We start from the raw sequence: 23,777 nt of genomic DNA on the forward strand, positions 1-23,777 counted from the left end.
TGGTTTGAAATCATGATATGAACATTCAAAGATTTTGCAGTTCAGATGTGCCGGGAGTATGTTTTTGTTAAAGCTGATTGTGGTTTGAACAAGTTACAAAACAACTGGATGGAAACCTATTTCAGCAGTCAGGTATTGCAAAGGCCAGTGTCAAGAATCAGCAAATACTTTAATTATGCAGCCTAGAGTACTAATACAGATTGAGAGAGCTTTCTTTATCTGTTACAATTCCCCAAATAATTTTATATTATTGATCTAAGGTTTTCAAAGTTTGAGGCACAACATATACATAGTACTTTCTGTTTTGCAATTGCATTTGACATTGCACTGCCTCTAATACTAACATGATACATGGCATCCGCATATTTTGATTCTTCAACTGTAAGATCAATTATCTACTTAAAAATGATATGGCTATGCCATACAGGCAATTTTATTCATATCTAGGATCCTGCTAATAACAGCCCTATAAGTTACAACATGATGACAATGAAAGATTTTCCAGTGTGTGATTCTGAGGAAATAAATGTACTTCATATTCCAAGAAAAAATGGCAAGATATTCTTTGCTATGGAAAAATAAAATATTATGCCCTGTATCATAATTCTTGAATTGTTGTCTATCCACAAAATGTTTTTCTGAGTTATCTTAGATGCCTCAGTCCTAAAACTGAAAAAAGCATTGTGACTTCCTTATACAGCATTATAACAACATGTTAGGTGACAGAGAACCTAAGGAAAGTATGCCATATTATGAACAAATACCATAAAGGAGACTCCCACTGTTCATAACAAGAAATTATATAAGTTACTTTTTTGGCATTCTTGCATACATTGGTGACTTGCTTAAGTCAGCCACATTTTGGGATACAAGTGGCAAATTAGTCATTTTATTGGAATATGACTGTCTTCTAGGTCATAGTGCCAAGCAGTATATTAAGTATCTTTAAGTAAAACACATTTGAGTCTCAGATTCAAGAAATTCCTTTCTGGTTATGAATTGTGGTCTGTCACCATCATTATGGAAAATGTTACACCTTACAGACTATTATGAAATGTTAGCTAAAAAACAAGGCAGAGTGATGATCTAGTAGCAAATCTTCATTTCCCACTCTGTATCTCACTTACTCACAATGAGACATACAGTACGCGACTGTAATCTTGAGACTTGCAAGGAATGCAGGAAGTCCGAAGTGTTAAAGGTGGACGCTATCTTTCCTCCTTCACCCTGCAAGTCTCAAGATTACAGTCGCAGACTATACTCATATCATCATGTGCACATACATGCACTGATGCACACAAAATAACTAATCAAGTTCCATTTTTGCTTAGGTTTGTGACATATTTACCATTCATGATATAAAACTGAGACAGGTTAAGAGGAAATAGATGATAGAGATCTACAGAGAAATTAAAGCATGCAGTTACCTTATTTTAAAGGTTGCTAGAGCAATCCTTGTGTTAGTTGCCCTGCTCCATGCTCTGTCTGATCTGATCGTACCTTCATAGCAGCAGCAAAAACCCAAGTATTAGTACAGCACACTAAAGCCATTCCACCAGTGAAATATCAGTCATTCAACAAACATACACCTCATAATGATATTGTTTCACACTAAATATTTTATTTTAATTGAAATTAAATCATATAATTTCAAATACAGCTTCTAAGGTAAACTTAACAATTTTAATAACACATTTCAAGTACAAACTTTAGTTTGAAGATTTCTGTCTTCTGGGTTGTTGCGCTGTGTCAGGTCGATGTTTACCAACGTTTACTGTCTCCATCATCAGGGTGATGACGGAGGCAGTATGACCTCTGAAACGTTGGTAAACATCGACCAGACTACACAGCGCAACAACCCAGAAGACAGAAAGAAATCTTCATACTCACCGCTGTGAAAACCTCAAATCTTACAAACTCTAGTTTATTATCCTGATGCATTGTCACACCTAGCTGTAAGCTTCCTATCTCAATAAAAGAACTCTCTGAAGCAGTGCTGCCACCCAGTCATTGACTGAAGTCAGTAAAGAATCAATGCCAAAGATTTTTTGCATTTTATACTACTTTCACTATTAGCTGAATAGGTAATAATCTGATGGAGTGAGATAAGAATAAGACAGAGACTGCCATCCAAGTTCTCTGTCAGCTTTAATAATTTTGGACATAACGTAGAATGGCTGGGAGATTATGCTCCCAAAAATGAGTTCAGGGTCTCTTCTTCTAAGTGGTATACACAAGATGGTCACAGACAAAGGCAATGATGATAGAGTTTAGAACTCAAGAATGGCCCTCAAAATATTACACTGTGCACACATTAACAATGGTTTGCATATGGGAGGTCCATGTACTTCCTACTTCATACCCTGCTATTTAGCAAATAAATCTTTCTCAGTTGTACCTTAATGTAGATGCATTCTAAGACAGAACATGCTAATGATGATGTACAGAACACTTCAAGTTTGACTGGTACTGCAGTAAAAAGAAATATTTTAACTCTGGATCAGTAAGATCTTGGAAAAACTAGAGAAATTCATTAAACATGCAGAAGGATTATGCAGAAAAATACACTGTCTGTTCTTCTAAGGAAAATCATCATGATTGGTTCTACTGGGTACATAAAATAAAACAAGCAAATCAAAACACATGTTAAAAACTATCACAGATAATTAATGTGGTAAAATATCTGAACACAAAATTTTTCTATTTTTTTTAAATTCATGCAGGTGAATAAAAAAATACTTTCCTGAATACTGATGGAAATCAAATTCCACTGTTGATGCAACGTACACTTTTAACCAGAACATAAAAACATGAAAAATGGAACCAATTTAGCTGATAAACTGTATTGTTTTGTATATTTTAATCAACAAGTTCTTAGAATTCAGATGGCAAGACAAAATATTTTGAACTGAGAAGTAGCAAGCATTTTTGGAATTTAGTCTCCTCCTAACTTCCTCATGAGTACCATTTTTATTTGTTATTGTTGTTCCCAAATATTTGAACTTTGTAACACTTTCAAAGGATTTATTAGCCACCCTAAGATAATTCTGCCCGCCTGTCTGCTGACGACGAGATACTAACATGTACTTAATTTTTTCTGAATTTACTTCTAGCCCCACCTGTCTACTAGCCTCTAGTAAAACTTCTGTGTTCCTCTTTATTATATTTATATCGTCACCCAATAAATTAACATCAACATATGCCAATAGCTGATGTGTCCTATTCAATTGCAAACCCTCCTGTCTATCTTGGAATTTCCTGATGGCATATTCATTATACATATACAAGTTAAAAATGGTAAAAGCCTACACAAGCAAAGAGCAGACTTGTCAATTTATAATGTAAAAACACTAATCAAAAACATAATGGCTGGGGGTTCATCGTGCTGACCACACGTCACCCTATATCTGGTTGGATGATCGTTCACCTCTGCTTAGGCATATGAACGTGAGGCCAGCAGCCAGCTAGTCGGCTTTGGCTCTCAGAGGGCTGTTATGCCACGGATTATTATTATTATTCTGAGAACTTGGATTATGAAAGTAGATAACATAAATCTTCATAACTGCACCTACAAATGATACATCACTTACATCTTAACCCATGTTTATAAATTTTTTGGTACCATAGTTACAAAAAACATAATTTAAAATCATACATTAAATATATTACTGTAGTTTCATAGTTTCAAGACCTACAGGACAGGAATGCCAAAGTATATACAGCTAAATGCTGTTTCTGTAAATTTACCACAATCTTCAATAAAATAACTTGCTAAAACTGGTTCAAAAATAATCAGGCAACACTGGAAAATAATTTCAAACAACATAAAAATAAGTACATTAACTGTATAGCATAATTCCATCAGCAGAATTTTAATGTAATCAAGATTAAAATGCACACTATTCAAAAAGTATGCTTAAGAGAAAATGCATACTATGTACAACAGGGTACAAGGGTGTGATATTTCCCTTTGAAATGATTGGCATAGGCACTAGAAGAAACAAGCATACATGAAAATGCAAATACTGTATACTTATTGGGAATACGGTTTTTCAACCGTGATGATGGAGGCAATACATTCTCCAAAATATTACACTTCATAATCCAGAAGACCACAATACAAGTCTTCATTATCATGAAAACCTCAATCTCATAGTAAATTTATTCTTCGAAAAAGATAAATTCATTGATGCACAGCTTTTGCTAACAAAAATTTTGAAGAACTGGTTTTACACAGCACAGCACCACAATACAAGGAACTTTTCAGAACATTATCACTGAGTGCATATTCAGTGTTTTCTCAAAAACTTATACACATTACACAACAGCATACTAAGATCACAGCTATTAATATTTCACAGTTAATAACTGCCACAAACAGATGAAACTAATGACATGAGCAATGCAGTTTTTCTAACAATTCCAAATTCAAGCAAAAAATTATAAATTTATAATGAATCTCCACATTCTTATTTTCAATCATGTAACTTTTTACAACACAAAAAAAAACATCTGATCAAATATAAGCATATAAGAAAGTAAAAGGACTGGTTCAAATGAAATACTAGTACTTTATCTGTATGGCAGAAATGTTCCCTCAATCAAAGCCTCGGACAGACGGACCTAACAGGACTGAACGGAAGAGGAGAATTGAGGAAGCCATGGACCGAATACGGACCGGAGAGCCATAGAAGAAGAAGTTAAATATAATACTCACTGTTTCACTCTGTCAGGAATGCTAGCCTGCTCCAGTGGTACGATATCTGCCAACTCTGCTAAACTATCCACAAAATTCAGCTTACGACTGAACTTGGAACTTGACAAAATAAAAAGAAAAACACATCAGTAGAAACTGCAACATATAGCGAAATATTATGGAACATCAATATTACATTAACTAATTACAATCCAATATAAGAACCAACTCAGGAGAGGGGGAAAAATGGCAATTTTACGCACATTCACAACAGAGTTACAAAACTGTACCAAACAGCTCTGCTAGTCTATCAATCCATCTATCTATATTCAAGAACTCATGACCTGCTGAGCAGACTTTCATGAATATGTCAGGGACCTTTACTAAAATTTGTCAGCACATTCATATTTTGGTTAAAATCAAACAAAAACAAGCATTTTCACAAGAAGACCTTACATATGTTTCTGTGTACATAACAGCAATGATATATATATCATTGTATATATAATATACTATACTACATGGTACAACAACCCAGACATCAACCACCTTCCAGTTGACAAAGCATCAATAAATAAACTAAGAATCAATCAATTCTGGCAACAGCAAAGCAGAACCAAAAAAACAATTATCAGTACTTGTGGCTTATTGGGACACATCATTTTAAAAATAGGTTAGATTAAGTTAGGTTAATGTTTGTGGACAGCAATAAATAACTGAACGAACTAACGGATAACAACAACCCTAACCTAACCTATTTTTAAAGCGATGTGTCCCGATAACCCACAAGTACCCAATTATCTTATCCCTAATTCTTATTGCAGTTCTCTTACCTGATGAAAGGGCGTGTCATTAAAACAATAGTTTTCAGCCAGAAAGTAGGATGTACCAAGTACAGTCCTTTGAGATTCTTACGAAGCCGTCGGTCAATCATCTGATAACAGCGTTTGAGCCATGAGAATGTGGGCATGCAACTCCTTGAAGTTGCTCCATGGAGGTAGATCAAAACATAGTCTTCCGTAATCAACTGATCCAAAGTTGTCAGCACATAGCTGAAATATATACAGAAAACTAAATAACAGAAATCTTCTTACAGATATTAAATGTACAAACAAATAAAACAAGAAAGAAGCCCAATTAAGATTATTTTCTCTTATTATTCTGAGATTAGCTATTTAATAAAGCTATAACAACTGTTAAGGCTATTTATCAACAATGATACTGTTACTGTAAACAATGAAGGAGTGATGGAATGAAAGGTGTGGGAAATACGGAAACTGCAGCTTTGCTATCTGATTCACCATAAATTCTAAACTAAATTTAGATTACATAGAAGAAGGTAAGATTGCAAGAATGACAGTCCAAAATGATAACAACAGAACTATACAATACTACACTGACTTATGACTCATTAGAACAATTTCATAGTTGTCCGTCCTCACTTTATGAAGATTTGCATCACAAAATTTTATTCATATAAACTTTTATATTGAAGTGTATACCCTCTGCTTGGTACCTCATCTGAATGCAAAACTCTCTCATACAAAATCTTACAAAAAAATCAAGTGAAAAAAGATGTTTGTTTTCTAACTGTTGTTCACAAGACATTTCTGTTTTTTTGTGTGTGTATTTTAAAATAACAATAACTCAATTGTGCTGCATTAACAGAAGACCAATTACAGATACAGCTCAAAAGAATAACACAATAATAAATATAACAAAGTAATAACAAACAGATTATCAAAAAATTACACGAGTATAGAGGAAATCAATACACAAAGGCAACTTGCTACTGAATATATCAGTATTTTTGTACTGATAATTAAATTAAGTAAATTAGATTACAAGGAAAACATGCAAAACAAATAAATACTAAATCAGGGAATTATATAATTAGAATAGCACAGACACACAGTGTCCCACGTGATGTGTACCAACTTCAGCAAACTCTGTAGGGTCTTTGTACATTAAAGAAATGCAACTTCTGACAGCATTCCCTACTAACAACCATTTTAAAGAACTACAAATATTGTGAAGTTATAAGACTACTCTGGAAAGAAAAAAAAATTAACTGATTGCAATTAAACCAGGATTTTGTGATTCAGAGGGGTGCTACATATTAATGTTTACATCAAGTTTCTTAAAATTAGTTTTCATGTGAAATCATTTCATTCAAGAATTCTCCTCATATTACAACAGTTTTATTTGATTATAATTATTAAAACGAACGGTTTCATTTAAGACTTTATCATCATTATTGCCATCATAATGATGTGCTATGCATGATTAAGTTTAACTGCATGTTCCTAAACCCTTATACCAGTCCAGAACCCCTGTAACTGTTGGAATTAAAATTTGAACTGGCCAGCAAACCACGTGTGAAAGATCCCACGCTAGCAAGTCATGTGTGGAGGTTCCCATGCTAGCAAGGGATCTGGAAGTTAGGTCAAGAACACGTGCAGTACCTGAGTGGAGACAGTCGACAGTGGGCTTTCAGCCAGTAAAGAAAACTTTTGTACCTGTTATGGGAAGTTGTGTATGAGAGGATCCACATTTCAAAACTAAAGGTATTCTGTGTTCTACTTCTTTTTTTTTAAAAAAAAAACCCCACGTCAACCCTGAGGTGATCCTTGTTCCCCACTGACTCTAGTTCGGGATATAACTATCTCTTGCCGCCGGAACAAAGAAAGTGACAGGCAGTGAGAAAGTATAGTATAGTTATACCCTCTAGGTGTAACTGGCCCTCCTAATAATTATTACAGATAATAGCAAACTCCTTACAGGAAAAGATTGTCCATGACATAATCATAGTCCACACGGCTGTGATCTGGCAGGAAGCAAGCACTGAACACAATGATTGCATTGTGAGACCCAGCTGAGAGATACCCACCATGGGATAATACCTACAATTTCAGAAATAAATATTACAGCATGCAATCAGACACAAAAAAATTACATTTCTTAACACCACTCTTGATGGCTAATGTCATAATATTTTAAGTTATACACTCTCATGATGTCTAGGCTAATATTTTTAGAAGTATGAGCAGATTAATATAAATTAAGCAGTCTGCTATGAAGCTATTTGAGATCCATGTGACAGATACAAATAATTCTAATAGAAACAAGACTGGCAATTGATTAGCTAACAATGAATTAAGAAGGTTCTACTGTAAAGGAACAACAATTATTCAGACTGATACTAACAAATTTAAAAGAATGGTGAAACAAACCCTCTTGTAAGGTTCAATAACTTTCATGTCTATCCTCCGCTCCAAGCCAGCTACAACAACACTGCGCCAACTATGAGCTTCAGATCTCTCTTCGGCTGCACTTAACTCTGGAATAGGAACTGGTGCTGGAGGAGGTTCTCCTAAACCTGTGCAGAAATATATAAAATTAATACCACATTGGGATTACTGTAACTAGAAACAAAATCTCATATGAGTGAAGGCAGAACAGCACTGTGCATGCGTACTCTGGTCTGACATGTGACCATATTTCTATTTACAGTGAGCTCAGTATATGCTTGGATAATAAAACAATTAAGACGGAGATAACAGAATCACTTCTCTCAATATAGGTTTAAAGACATATAGATGGTATCAAATATATTAATTTCATACATAATACTCACTTCAGTGTTTCAAAATTTTAACAGAAAATTGTTAAGACAATCCATGAAAAGAGATAAAAGACAAAACAGTATTTACAAGAACAGCTCAATGAATAGAGCCTTCTATTATAAGTATTACTGTCAATAAAATAGAATGGCTACAACACACTGATATTGACTGTTGTGTGCTTTCAAGGTAAGAACACATGCAGCAAAGTTGCATATTAAAATTTGAAGCCACTGCAGTAACTTTCATGTTGTTGAAATCAAACTAATAATTGATAAATATGAACATTAATTTTATATCTGTAAATGACCATCTAAGTAATAAAACAAAGAAATTTTGTCACATTCTACAGTTACTCAATGATTGCATTAATAACATGAGATATGAAATCAGTACTTACACATAAAATTCATGTTCCTTTTTTACAACTCTTTTGATTTAATAATTTGAGCACATTACTGTGACAATCTTTGGTTCTGAAGAAAGCATGGCAGCCAACTATAAACAATATCCAGCTATACAATTTTCTTTTCTAATATCTTATTCTTTTTCAAAATACCATTACATGTTTTGAAGTCACACAGGCCATCTTCAGCAGCATGTGAGTTTTATATTGAATTGTGTATGGCTTATAATCTATTAATACATAAATCATGAATTATAAAACAAATGTATAACATGCTGAATATTAGGTCTGTGGTTAAAACATTAAAGTTTGGGAAACTTTCAAAAATGTTTTGTTACAATATTTTCTTATCTAAGAGTGAAATTATATTAAACAAATAAAAAAGAAAAGCACACCTTTAACAGTCCTATAAGGATCCTTGTAAGGATATGTTTTCATAGTAACTAAATTATTTAATATTAATGCAGTCCTGCCAGATCACATTTTCTGTTATATATGCATTTGTAAAAATGCTCTAGGTTAGACCGAAACATGCAGTGGCAATGTAATAAAGAATAAGACATTAAGTTCAAAAGTTGTACAGATGGATATTATTTATATCATTATTTTATTATAGCTATTAGAGAGCAGGATGCCCTCAATACAAATTTATTACTAATATAAGTACTGTTTCATGTATGACAGTAATTCTACATAATACTGGCAACTAAGACATATGTGTTATACCTAATTTTTATATTCCTGACTCATTTCTCAATCTTCAGATACTACATCACATCCTATCCAATTTACCATCATCCTCTCATTCAACACCATATAGTCTGAGCTACTGAAAAAGCATTGTTACATAAACTATATCAATGCAATTTTAAATTATCACATTCTTGTGAAAATTATAAAAAAGAAAACAGTAACAGGCAAAACAAATTTAAGAATATTTGGAGAGGAAGTAATATCAGCATCTAATTGCTGGTCAAAGTGGCCGCGTGGTCTGAGGCATAGGCCTTGTGTGCTTAGACACTGGGACCATGGGTTCAAATCCCATTCAATGCATGGATGTTTGTCTGTGTCTTTCTGTGTTGTGCTGTCCTGGGTAAAGGTAGAGGCCTTGCAATGGGCTGATCACTCATCCAAGGAGTCCTACCAAATGTCTAATAGATCAAGATACCTCCAAAAGAGGTGGCTCAGACCCACACTGGATTGTAGAGCCTCAGAAAAAAAAAACAGATCCTCATCAAAAATGAACTGTATTTGGCAACAAAGATATCATGGAAAGTAAAGTATGAATGTTATGACTAGAATAGGAACAGTAATGTCAGAATTTCACTAACACATTAGTGTTATATAAAAGAGCACACCAAAAATAAGTCAAAATCCTTCTCTTCCAGCATTCTTTAAAAAGCTTACGTTCCATAATTGAGTCCTCCATCTCATCAGGGGTGTCGAGATCAGGTGACATAAGTGCATCCAAGTCTGGATCGTCATCAGGTGACATCATATCTGTGTCTGACAGGCGGCTATCACATGAAGATTCTTCACCATCAGCTGCAGTGTCCCCACCTGAACCACTGCCAGTTAGAATGTCAGCACTCACACGGATTTTACGTCGCCCACCTTGCTGTGGTGCTACTAAACTTCCAGGGCGTTCTAGGAAATAGGCAAACATAACAGGTTTTATGTATCACAAAATTCAAGTAACATGAAAAGTAACTATTGTGAAGACATATTTTCCTACTTAACTTTATACTTATGTCACAATATAATACAAATACCCACTTCTTTTGATAACATAGGAATCAATCATGATACAAATATACTGTCTACATAAGTAACAAACATCAAAATCACTCAGAAGAAATTATGTCACAATACACCAAAAGCACCTCAAAGAGATATGCGGTGTTGATATATGACACTATTAATTCAGAGAGATGTAAATTATAATTTTATTAGAATTGGAGTCTTACATTTTCTCAAATTCAAAAGACATATACCTTGTAACTACGCATCTTACAAGATAAACCCCATTAACTGACATTTTACAAGGAGTAACAAATGGTCCAGGCAATAACAACAAAACCATGTTTGTTCACAAATGGTTAACTTGTAAGACATTACTGAATATCAGTAAAGTTCAGTATGATCGGATTAAACAAGACAAAATGTTTTTAGTAATGTAATAATTATTAATATCTTACTTGATAATAAGAATTAGTCATATCTTAGAACTTAGCAACACAACTAATCTGCAAGCCACCAAGCATACTGTTTAGTTTTTGCCTTTTCAAGGAAGCAATATCACAAAACTTGCCTCCACTCATTAAACATCTCTATCCACCAGAAACACAAAACTTTGGCTACATATTTACACAGGACAGTTACTGTTTAAATATTATGGTAAATTTCACCCCATAATCATCTTAAATATCATAGAAAAGTGAAGTCAAATTTAAAATTCATTCTGCTCACACAATGAAATAAACGTTTAATCATAAAAGTAACTGTTGAACAAATAAAATGCATTTTGATGAGAATATGAATATATCTAAAAGTCATTATAATATTACACTTTAAGTAAATAATGAAAACTGAATGTTATAAACAGGATAAAAAGCATCACAGTAGACTAACAGAAAAATCAGAAAATAAAATTAAAACAACATGAAACATAATAAAAATGAAGTCATGAAACAAACTTTTAACTGAACAGATGCCATCTCTTCTTACAAACAATGAGAAAGAAAATGATCCAGGAAAAGTTGCTAATACCTTCAATATTTTATATAACAATTTATTCAATTCTAAAGGGTTTTGATGATGGTAGTTTACACTTAAAATTATTCATTGTCAGGACTTTTTCCATCGTCTGTTCTTTAAAACCACAATGTTTCCGAGGCTGGTTCTGTCTCCGTTTTCAGGTGAGAGGTACCTACTTGTTGGGTCCCTTAGATAGAGCTAGTCTCTGTCACTGGACGAACAATTTCTGGCCGCAATTGTTTAATCTTATTACAAAAACAATGAAAAATGATAACTGCTGTAAACATTATTTTAAAACCTACTTGATATGGCCCAAATAATAACCATCACATTCAAGGTTCATTATCAAACCAGTAATGATGCTGACATTTTAAATCCATTTTAATAGGTGTCCCATCACACTGTCAAGCCTATTTCTTCAACCACAAGCAGGAAATTCATAAACATTACCTTCAGATTTGTTATATAAGCTGCTTAGAAATATCTACTTCAATATTTTAAGCATTAATAGCACCTAAATGCAATAAAGTTTTCTCAGGTAATCAGCTTGGAGAGAATGCAATATTTTGGAGATTGTCTGTATCATCAGAGGGTGATGTGATGAGTGATATAATGGCCCACTGCACTTATACACATAGCTCTAACAGTCTGGTGTCCTCGTCTGGACGTGGGACAGTAAGCAAAGTCAATGTTGCTTAATGCAGACATTCTGGAATGCTATCATTGAGCTTTCCTTATATTTGCTTATGGCTCTTCTTCACTGGAATATGCTGATGGTCAGTTTCAAGACTGACTGACATTGAACCTGTATTTTCTCTGTTGAATTTGTTGGGATATAGCCAGATGAGGAGGGCAGAGACAACATTCAAAACAAATACTGATTACCCACAAAAACTTCACTGAATACCTATTTGACAATGACATCAGACTTAAATAATAAGAACTTTTTGCAAAATCAAGCTGCAATGAGGGGCAACTAAACTGTTATAAACATGCAGCATGATGGCTAAATATGTGCACAACTGCAGTTTTCACAAACTTGGATGGGAATTAGGGATATATGTATTACTATGATGTAAAGGAACACAAAGAGAAAACATTGATGACCTCTTTTTACTGTACTGTACCATATTTCAGTACTGTGGTACAGAGCCATTCTAATACACACAAGTTTGGTAACTCTGGTACATTATTTTTGAAATTTGCATTGCATTACTTATTTCGCCTCTCCCCTAATTTTTAGCAAACCACATATTTCACATACAACCTCTGTACTTTTAAGAATAGGCAACAGAAGTAGAAACCAAAGTAAATTAAAAAAGGGAAACCTGAAAAGGTAACATGCTCTCTGTGTGTAGCACTGTGTACTTAAAAGGTAAATGAACTCAGAATTTAAAGACATTCAAATGTGTAAGCTTGCTCCAAGGAAATTATGGGAAAATTGAAAATATAAAGACAATTTTTGTTGTAACAGTACTTGAAACATAGATACCACATTGTGGCCCTTGTTGTAAACAGGTAACAATAATTATTTTGTATAAAGTGAAGCTTTCGCGGCGACTGAAGTTGATGAAAGACTCTCAGACGTGAGTAATTCTGCACTGGACTAAATTATAAACTTTTCACAGAAATTTTCTGGGACCTGTTTTGTAGGCACCTATCCCCAGTTTCTTTAATATATGCATCCCTTTCCTTGTGCCATATTTTCTTAGCACACATGATGTTGAAGTCTAAGCAACTGAAGCACAATGTTACACGATGAAACATTCTTAACTAACAAACTTTTGTCATCATTTCAATGTTAGCATTTCAACTAACAGTGCACAAGTATATTTTTCAGTCGGTAAAATTCTGCCTCATCAGTACAGGCAAATGCTTCTTCTAAGCACACTACCCTATAACTAAACCACTGTTACCAGAAATTAATGCAGTAACCCTTTAATATTGACAGTGATACATGATAAAAACTTGCTCTTCTACAACCAGTGACCCACTTCACATATGTTCTGAACACGTGTTTTAACTTATAGACTACTTACAAACACACTCAATTTCTTTAATAAAATAAATATGTGTAATTACCTAATGCTAAGCTCAAGAACAGAAAATAAGTCAATCTTACAAACAAAACAACTTTTTAATTATTACACTTTACTTCTATATTAAATTATTATAAGTGTAACACAAATTACATAATAAACTAAGTGCTTAATGAAACCACAAGAGAACTTACATTACTTTCAATTGAAAGTAATTATCACAACTATGAATTTAAAATAAAAGTTATGTCTCAATTTAGTATGACATCTGTTCCTGAAGAGCATATAATGAGCAATTTAAAAATAAACTTCCAAGTCTATTGTAAATTCAACACACAATTATCTTTCCCCCTCAGTAACAGGAAGCAGTTATAAAATGTTACTCAAACAAAGAACATGAAATTGCAGAACAGAACCATTTCTCCTCCAGTAAAATGCAGGTATTTTACAAACATATAACCATACTTCATATATACCAAAAATGTCTAATTTCTTTACCTTAGAGTATGAACACTGTTTATCTTCCAAAATTCTGCTCCACTGTTAATGAAATAACAAACTAAAGTAGTGTGGTGCTTCTGATACTATCACAACTGTTATGTTACAAGTCAATTTCCTAACTTGATCTATTGTACACATCACTCTGAGGAGTCAAGGATAATCCTGTTGGAAAATTTAAAGCAAAGAGACTACTTGGAAGACAATAACATACAAACGAGGATATTAAAGAGTGTCTTACATAAAGAAGCCAAAATGGTGTGAACTGGATTTAACTATCTCAAAATTGGGTACAGCGCTGCACTCATGATCACTATAATGAAATTCCAGATTCCTTAAAGGATGGGGAATTTTTTTGACCATCTGAGAGACTATAAGCTTATCAAGAGGACTCCACTCAACAGTTAATTACCATGAAAAATGTCTGTGCTGAGGTGGTGATGTTCAATATTTTTATTTGCTTGGAAATAATAAAATACTTTGATTGTAACTAACTGTTCACAAATATGGGAAAAATAAACTCACTTTCCATTTATTAAAATAAAAAGACGATATTACACTGTAAAATTAGCACTAACAAATGCTGTTTTTTTCTTGTGAAGAGCATGCACATGCTCTCTCCTTCTCTCCACAAAAATAAAACATGCAAAATTTTAGAAATAAAAAATTCACAGAAAACACCCTTTGTTTATTGAAGGCAGAAAATATTGATGCTAAAACCTTTAAACAAGTATGCTGTAGCAAGCAAAAGTAAGAAGCATTTCAGATAAATTTGCAGCAACAACCAATTACTTGCATACCTTAACCTAACATGCAGCTCAAATGCTGAACTTACAATAAAAAAATAAAATACCAAAAATTAATTGTAATTACAAACCAAATTATTTAACTTTAAGCCAAAAGAATTATGTGTTATTAAGGCACACAAAAGGCATGCACATCAAAAATCAACATGACATTACACAACAGTAAAATTACAGTATTTACACTAGCATTCATGTCAGTCAAAAGTTGATCACTGTTACATTATTTGTATTAAGATGTTAAACAGAGTTCAGTGTTTTTAGATTTTAAGGATGAGTTAAAGAACTTCAGCACAAATGGAAAGCTCATTCCACTACTCCCAATTTCATTCATCCAGAAAGTTTAAAATTGAAAAACAAGCAAATGCAGAGTAAAACCCATTACAAACACCATATGCCCACGCAGAACTCAATGGAATAAGAGTCCATCTTTTTACTCTTTCACTTTAAAAATTAAGCATTTCAAGATGCCAAGATCCCATATTTCACCACCAAGGATGGATCAATGACCAACCTTGAAGAATTTCCACTGAACCAACAGGGCTGATACTGGGAGCTCCTCTTTGTGCATGATGCAGCAATGTGATGGGATCCAGCAGTACAGGTCCTCTGGTAAGTTTCACACCTTCACTGTCCTTGCTGTTACTATTACAAATATCTGAACTTGATTCTGATAAACTCTTCAACTTCCGTCGAGGTTTTGGACATGGCGGACTTCTGAATGACCCATCATTAAATGAATTTGGTGTACCATGTGTTTTTGTAAGAGGTTTAGTACGTACTCTGGGAACAGGTTTATAATCACTATTTACTGGTTGGGTTTCATTATCAGTCTCCCTCTGTTCATTGTGTATCTCCACAGATGTTATCACCCTGTTCTGTAGAGCTAACACTTGGGATATTCTCTCAAAATCTGTGTTTATGTTAGAATTAGTAAAATTAAGTCTTTCTTCAAATGTTGACATTGACACTTGTTTGTCTTGTGTTTCAGATATACTGGGTGAGGTTTCATCTGGACCCTGTGAATCTTCACCTGTAGGACTCTCCATATTTTGCAGACTACGAGACAATGCTATCTTCCGAAGTCCTGAGTTACTTGCAACAGATTCATCTTTGATCAAGGGACTCTCCACAAATAATCCCTCTACAACACGTCCACCAAAGGCCGATTTTGCTAAACGTTTTGAATTACGACGTTCAAAAATGAAACTTGAATCCTCACCAACAGAATCTCCACTATAATCAGCAGACATTCTAAGATCTAAATTAGACTGACTTTTCATGTCCATATTCAATCCACTCCTGCTCTGTTGTGAAGCAGGGATTTTTAAGACATTTGATGAGACAGCTTTAGTAATATTTAATGATGAACTGGGTGGTGTCTGAAGTAGAGTGTCAGGCAGTACTTTAATAGCAGCTTGGTTTCCATATAAAGTTGGCAACATAGCATCCTCAGGATTGGGAGTTAATACTCTTCGTAGTTTACATTTGAAGTTCTCTAAATGTTCAGATGTTTTATTACCATTTCCATTCATATCGGCCAAATCTTCTATTTTATTTTCATTGGCTGGGAAGCCATCCTGAGAACTTGATGGTAAATTTTCAACAGACTCACTGAATACACTGATAATTTCTTCACAGTGTTCTACAATGTGTCACAAGAAAAAAGAAAACAACATAAAATAAGACATATATACAGAGTAAAGAGAAAGAAATTACAAAATCAAACAATTAAGGCTAATATTATTGATGTTATAACTTAATGCGTATGTGCATATTCTTAAGCTAAAACAAAGAAGTAAAATCCTGAAACATTAACAGAAATAAAAAGGTCATTATAAATTGTGAAGCCCTTGAACAATGGCAAAAATAAAATGCTAATGAGTATACTGCAGAACTAATTATGACTCTGTGACTCTGACACTAAAGACAAATCATGAACTGAGCCACTATATTCTATTAAAAGCCCATAAAAAATTTTAAAAACTCATTTCAGAATAAGAATTCGTTTTAAGGTGTTTTAAAATTCTTATTTAAACCACTCATAACTCCCCTTTACCTGGAAAGGAACATGAAGCAAGCATCACTAAGCAAGATTATATGAACTGGGTGACAATACACTTCACACCTTCAACCTGGCATTTTTCATACCTACTGAAGTTTCAACAAATTTTCAGATTGCCACAATACATGCTAAGAAATACAACTGTAGTGTAGAATTACTAACACTACAGGTAATTACATTAATGTATACTGGTATAATAATAAATTCAATGTACACAATTTGCTATCAGGCATCGTGTGAGACAAAAAATAATTAATCAGCATGTAATGAATTTTTGTATTTATAACTACACCTGAAACTATACCAATAATTGGCCTGCATTATTGTTCCTAATTACATGCATGATATAAATTCATTCTCCAAAAGTTCCATGTCAAACTGCTAAAGCGTCTAGAATCAACATAACATGAAGTGAATAAAATAAGTAAAATATGTACCAACAACCCTTAGCACAAATATCAATTATATTAAAACAAATATGTTTCAGCCTCAGAGGCTGTCATCTGTGTTGTCACACGCTACATCAAAGTAAACTGGTTATTGATGAAACTCCACACAGTGTAATCACATTTATTTTTTTAGAATCGTTACATGTTAAATACATTATAACTTGGATTAACTTACAATTCTTCAATAATTTTATCTACCAGTGTTAATGACAAACACTGTCACAATAATAGTGTAATTTACTGTATTTGTTGAATCAATGAGGCGAATGAGATGTGTAATAACACAGATGATGGTCTCTGAGACTGAAATGTGTCTATTTTAATGTAAATGACATCTGTGCCAAAAGTTGTTGGTACACATTTCACTTATTTTATTCATGCTACAAACCTCATGGTATGAAAGGATAAAAAAATCATTGACCTAAGCGTCTTTCTTTTAGCAATGTTAACTAACAAAGAATATTTACTGAAGCAACTGGAATAACATACATAAACATCATTCACTTTATTAAAGCTATGCAGATGTAATTTTCATACACAGTAGTTGATACATTTAATTAACGAATGAGATGAAATGATTTTAGTTATGCACATTTCAGCTTACAATAGATTTTTATTCCTTGCTATATTTTTCATGTAAATGGCACATAATATTTTCTATCTAGTAGTTGAGCATAAATGTCTGGATTTGCTACTGCTTATAACTCAATAAAATCTTCTCAGGCAATCAGTCACATCAATTGGTTACACAAAGTGATCGATGTTTTGGGAACCATCTCTACCCCCATCATCAGGGTTCTGATGTGATTGCCCAAGAAGATTTTATTGAGTTGTCTCCACAAAAGCTTCAAATCATGCTTATAACTGTTTTCTTCACCCACCTAAGACAAACCCAGGGTTACAAGTTAACGTTCAAGAATAAATCGCAACACAAGAACTCACATCTTGCAAAGCCATAATTACAGACCAAAATCAGAAAAATTCTGTAAAGAAGTAAACTAAAGAATATGAAGATTTAGACCTGTAAATCAAATGCTATTCTCCATATTTTATATTTCAGATACTTTCTTTGAAAACTACTACAGACAGAGGTAAAACATTAATTTTGGGTATGAAAACATGTATATAGCTCAAACATTTTATCTACGTCAACATGGATTAGTTGTTATACAAAGAACAGATAATTAACCCAACAAATAGCATTTAGATGTCAGACATGGGAGAACAATGTCCTCCAGCACAAAGAAATGTTTAAAAGTTTATAACAGTAATAAAATAATTACGTTAAGTATGTTCCATTTACTTATAATAAACCACAATTTCTTTCCAACTTCAGCCAGAGACAAAGTCAGCTGAGGTTGTGCTTGAGACCCTTACCAATTCATGGAAGTTCTGAATCTTCTGTGTATTTCTTTGCTACGTTTCTGCAGTAGGAAGTGTAAAAATCACAGGCAACTAAACTAAAGTAACCTAGATTTTGTATTTTAATGTCTTCAGCTACTTATGATGTAGGTCTAGATATAAAATAGAAATGTGAAAGATATCCAACAAGTATCATTATTATATGCCAGGTTATTTGAGTATTGCTGTATCTTGTAAAACAAAATTTGCTGATTGTTTTGAAATTGTATTTACTTACAAACAAGATACAAAAAGCTAATGGCCTCAATTCACAATTTCAGGAAAGTAATATGGCAGATTAAACATCTGTAATTAACCATTTTATAAGCTACAATATCATCCTGAATAGAGATCTTTCTAAGGAAGTTTACTCCTCAGGTCACAGTTCATACCAAAAGATTTTGGTTCATGCACAAGACAAACTTATTCTTTGTCATTATAACATGCTGAGTCCATTTTTAAGTCTAAACAATGAGACATAAACACTGTATATGAAAAAAGTGTCAATCTTCTTTCTGAAAACTGGCTCAAGTTAAACAGCGGTGTAGAGGAAACTACAATTAACCCTCATTCATGAAAGAATAATCCAACATAAAATTCATCATACTTCTTTGCAAATAAAACACAAATTCTCTAACCTTTCTTAAGTCGAACATCCTGACAGTCTGGTGAGAGGACAGCTTGATATATGGATGTATCTTCTTCTTCATCTTCTTCTTCACTACGACCTTAACAAAACAGCCTCATTAAAACAAACAATTAAAGCTGTAATACAATAAAATAAAAATTACATTTTTTATAACAATATACATGCTTGAAAGGAAAATCTGATGGGGACAGAGAGATTTGTTCATCTTATAAAGTTAAAGGCTTATCTTTAACTATTAATTAACATTTCAAATTTTACTGAACCTTCCTCAAATGATCATATCTTCTTAATGTATTGTTGGCAAGCCTCCCCCACTTCTTTAGTAGACAACTTGAATTTACCCCTCCCATAGCGCTGTATTCAAACAAACCAGCCAGTTGGTGAAGTGCACATCTACATATTCCAACAAATTCAGCCAGTATTCTTAACATCATACATTCATTCAAGATGCTGGTGGAAATAACTGGTGACATCCGTTAACCTCTGGTAAAATAGAAGTCTTATAAATAATGGGCTATGGGCAGGTCAGAAAGCAGTCTCGAGTTTATTGCCAAGTGAAGTAACACTCATGGATTGAGGAATGCTCTGACTGAGCAGCTGCACTATAGCTGTGTCAGGAAACCAGAAGAACAGTACAATGTAGAAGAAAGCATTTATGTCCAGAAAATCAGGACAGTGATTTGTGGAGCATCAGACATTAAAACATGAAACGATCAAGTGTAATAGTGTAAAATAAATCCATCTTGTGTTTTTAAACAAAAAAACTCACTACACAATCACTCAGTACAGTATAACCCTTTATAGACTTCTTACGGGATTCCAGCTTCTTTGCTGAGCCTTTGCAAATAAAATTAAAGCTTCACGCACTGCAGCATGTTGTTATACCAGTGGCACATGATTTAAGGTATTTTCAGGGCTATCCAATTTATCAAAAGATATGTATATTGGATGCGCGCTGGTTCGAGTCTCGGGGAAGAAGAAATTTTCTCATGAGCTTTTGACCAGTGTATGGGACCAGTGCCAACCCAGCATCGTGAGGAAATTGGGGAGCTACAATGAGTAGCGTAATCCGGTCAGGAAAACTAGCAATGGCTGAGGGTTCGTCGTGCTGACCACACGTCACCCTGTATCTGGTTGGATGATCGTTCACCTCTGCTTAGGCATGTGAACGTGAGGCCAGCAGTCAAGCTAGTCGGCTTTGGCTCTCTGGAGCTGTTATGCCACAGATTTAATTTTTAATTTAACGTATATTGGACAAATTTGTATGAACCTTTAACAAACTTCACAAAACAATGTTTACAGTGAGAGACATTTAAACCTATTGCACACATAAAAGTTAGTGCACTGCAAGAAACAAACAACAAATTATTCTTATTAAATTCAGGTTTTAAAAATGAAAAGGTTGTGGCATTACATATATAATATTATTTATTGCACTGGCGCAGCATGATGATAAAATCTATTATACCAACTACATAGCTTTATGCATTAAACTATGTACCGTAATGAGTATTAGCCATGGTACCTTCAAGGCACCCATCAGTAAGTAGTTTTGTCCCCAGGTGGTATGATTCCTGGCCACCAGCAGGTGTGAAGAGAGCAGAATAATATTGTATTACAATTTAAAGCATAACAAATAGAGATCAATTACTTCAAGTGTTGTTTCAGATACTTCAAGTACAGTAAAGAGTAAATCATTATCAATTGGGAAAATTATATAAGTGTTGGCCAGGACAAAACTAAGAACAGCTTTAGTGCCACCAGGTCTAGTCACATTAAATTTAAGGGTAAAATTACAGACAAGCTAGACAAACAGCTGAAAAGTCATAATTGTGATCTAACAACAGAAACTTTATAAGAAATTCAACAGTAAGTTGAAAGAGAAGGAAAGAAACACTGGAGTGGAATGACAAGATATTAAAGCATCAGAAGCAGTACAATAGCATTGGACTCTGTCACTCCAAGTATAAAACAGTGCTGTATAAAATCCTTGTGAAAAAGAAGGTAAAACTGGCTGATATTCTCTGCAGGATAAATGCACAATACAATGGTGTCCTATACTGGCTATACAGTCAGCCTACTTCCTTCTTCGCTGCCAGCATCAATACCATGTCACAGCGATGACAAAAACGTGTCAGTGTAGAGGGAAAAATATACTGAAAAGGAGTAATACTTTAGTAATTCTTACATGCATGAGTTTTAAACAAATAAAAAAAATCTAAGTCAACCGTGAACCACTCTCAGATTTCTAAACATTTATCAAACAGTCCAAAAATAAAAACATACCAAAACTGAGATAACATATTGCATCTGCATGTTTTGGAGACATGACACAATGCTGTCATAAGAAATTACTATACAGAGCCATTACTAACCTGCAGTTCCAGAATCCTTCTCAAGAGGCATGGCCAAACCATATGCTTCCAAACATTCTTTCAACTGCTTTGGACTGCTTGGAAAATCCACTGCAACAAAGAGCAAGGCTAGCAATTAAACAAGATTTCAGTTCCTTGAACAGTGAGACGCAGGATATTTCCAGAAAGGTATAGCATAATGTCATAGGTGGACATTTTGCTGAATAATATTCATGCAATTTGCAATTAAATTGCCAATTTTATGTGATACAAACTTATTTCATACATTGTTGATTTAGCTTTCTTTTGGTCATTCCTAGTAGTCATGCCATTAAACTAACAGCATCTTTAACATTAAAGGAACCAAAGGCATTTAATAACTTTCATACCATTCCATAAACTTTGATAACTAGGTATGACTGAATCCATGAGTGTGCTTTGTCTTTGTGTCTAATCCACATGTCTACAGAATTAATCACTGATGAATGCTTCATTTTATACTCTTATACAGAAAATGTTCTATAAAAATGATAGATGTGACAAAATATGTAGTTGGATGTGCTGTGACACCACCTGGGCAAATGTAGGGTTAACATATTTTGTTAAAATTAAAACCGTGCAGCATCAGAATCAAAGTAAGCACTTCAGTGATTAAAATCCACAAAAAATTATGGGTGCACTTCACTACCAGTTTCTCCCAAAGAAAAACATGTTACAACACTGGAATAAAAATCCCATTGTTAATGTGAATTGACCTATGCACAGCCTCCAAGGAGTGGGAGAGTAATGTAAGATTTTTAGGAAAAATATGGACAGAGAATATGAGTTATATTCTTCTGAAGTAACCAGTTCAGAAGACAGCAAAATATTGCCAGTAAGGATAAAAAAAATTATCCCCCCCCACCAAAAGAAACATTCTAAACCAGTCTCTCAGACTAGCATGCATAACAAAAAACCAAGGCTACTGCATCCTGTTTACACTGTTTGTCTGTTAGTTAGGGTGACTTAAACTGAAATTTTGGTTGATAAAGTGGCACTAGAGCTGGTTTTTGTCTCCCCTCCCCAGCTAATCACCACTGCTCCATACTCATTTGTCATTGCCTCAATGAAGTGTGTGGCAGCCCTGACCAAACAGCACAATATCATAACCTCAGTACTGAGTTAAGGGGATTCATCTCTGTATTAGAACTTGGCTAATCTTGAAGTAAAAGTAGCTTAGTTTCAGATTTCAATATACCATATTCTTCTTGGTAAGTATCAAGCGTAGGCAACTCCAAGTCAATTCCTTCAAGACTTAAGGCTGAATCAAGTCTGTCTCTTGTTGAGCTGGCTGTAGTAGTAGCATCAACAGTAATTGGTGAAACTGTTGCTGATGCATTATCTAGTGGCACCAATCCATCTGGTTCTGAATATTTCAATGCAGAATTGTCTACAGTCTCACTTGGACTCTGTTAACAAAGCACATAACAGTGAATTTACATCACAAATAAGCATCACTAGTTGCTCTTTGGTTTTATTTTTATAATAAACCGGTACATTCGAAATGTACGTACAAGTTTACCTTACCTCACTAACATAAGACACTTGATCTGAGACTTCGCTAATATCCATTTTGTCAGATTCAGAAGGAGTCTCATTCTGAGTCTCACCGTTTTCGCTATGAAAAGAAAAATGCAATTAAATTATCAAATGACATACTTTGGGTGTAAGGTTATGTTGATGCTGACATTTATTAACCAATATGACAATTACTGTCTTCATAAAACACCTCCATTTACCCTGCGTACTACATACTGTCACAAATTATAACGAAGACCTCATATCTTAATTTGTGCATACCTCATTGACTATCCTTCAAATGTATACTTTTTATACTACAAACCGTAGCACAAAATGTCCAAGACTGCAAAACCATAAGTTCTACGACTAAAGCTGACATCAAAATGACAACCAAGGCCACAGAATAAACCCGTGTTCGATACTGCGGACAGACAGAAATTATTTTCATAGGTGGCAGAGATTACAAAGTTGGGTATC

At 34.0% G+C, this 23,777-nt stretch overlaps 1 protein-coding gene across 4 annotated transcripts in view; it reads right to left on the minus strand.

The window, feature by feature from the left end:
* The window catches only part of LOC110834157 (uncharacterized), a 29,672-nt gene extending 5,917 nt beyond the window's left edge, over positions 1-23,755 (minus strand). For 2 of the 4 annotated variants that reach the window (XM_022073029.2, XM_087351367.1), the window contains exons 1-12: positions 23,580-23,747; positions 23,307-23,397; positions 22,978-23,188; positions 21,762-21,851; positions 19,376-19,465; positions 15,337-16,467; positions 10,133-10,372; positions 7,930-8,075; positions 7,478-7,599; positions 5,530-5,748; positions 4,718-4,816; positions 1,428-1,500 (exon numbers count right to left, since the gene is read on the minus strand). In XM_022073029.2, coding sequence (XP_021928721.2) covers positions 1,461-1,500; positions 4,718-4,816; positions 5,530-5,748; positions 7,478-7,599; positions 7,930-8,075; positions 10,133-10,372; positions 15,337-16,467; positions 19,376-19,465; positions 21,762-21,851; positions 22,978-23,188; positions 23,307-23,397; positions 23,580-23,584 — 2,484 coding nt within the window. In that variant the 5' untranslated portion in view covers positions 23,585-23,747 and the 3' untranslated portion in view covers positions 1,428-1,460. Of the gene's footprint in view, positions 1-1,427; positions 1,501-4,717; positions 4,817-5,529; positions 5,749-7,477; positions 7,600-7,903; positions 8,076-10,132; positions 10,373-15,336; positions 16,468-19,375; positions 19,466-21,761; positions 21,852-22,977; positions 23,189-23,306; positions 23,398-23,579 lie in introns of those variants that run through there. The other 2 variants (XM_022073028.2, XM_022073031.2) reach the window with 2 other exon arrangements.
* Positions 23,756-23,777: the final 22 nt, after the last annotated feature.

This window comes from Zootermopsis nevadensis, unplaced genomic scaffold (assembly GCF_977971745.1).
Source record: "Zootermopsis nevadensis isolate Lab colony 2312 unplaced genomic scaffold, Znev_1.0 Znev_ptg000019l, whole genome shotgun sequence".
Classification (NCBI taxonomy): domain Eukaryota; kingdom Metazoa; phylum Arthropoda; class Insecta; order Blattodea; family Termopsidae; genus Zootermopsis; species Zootermopsis nevadensis.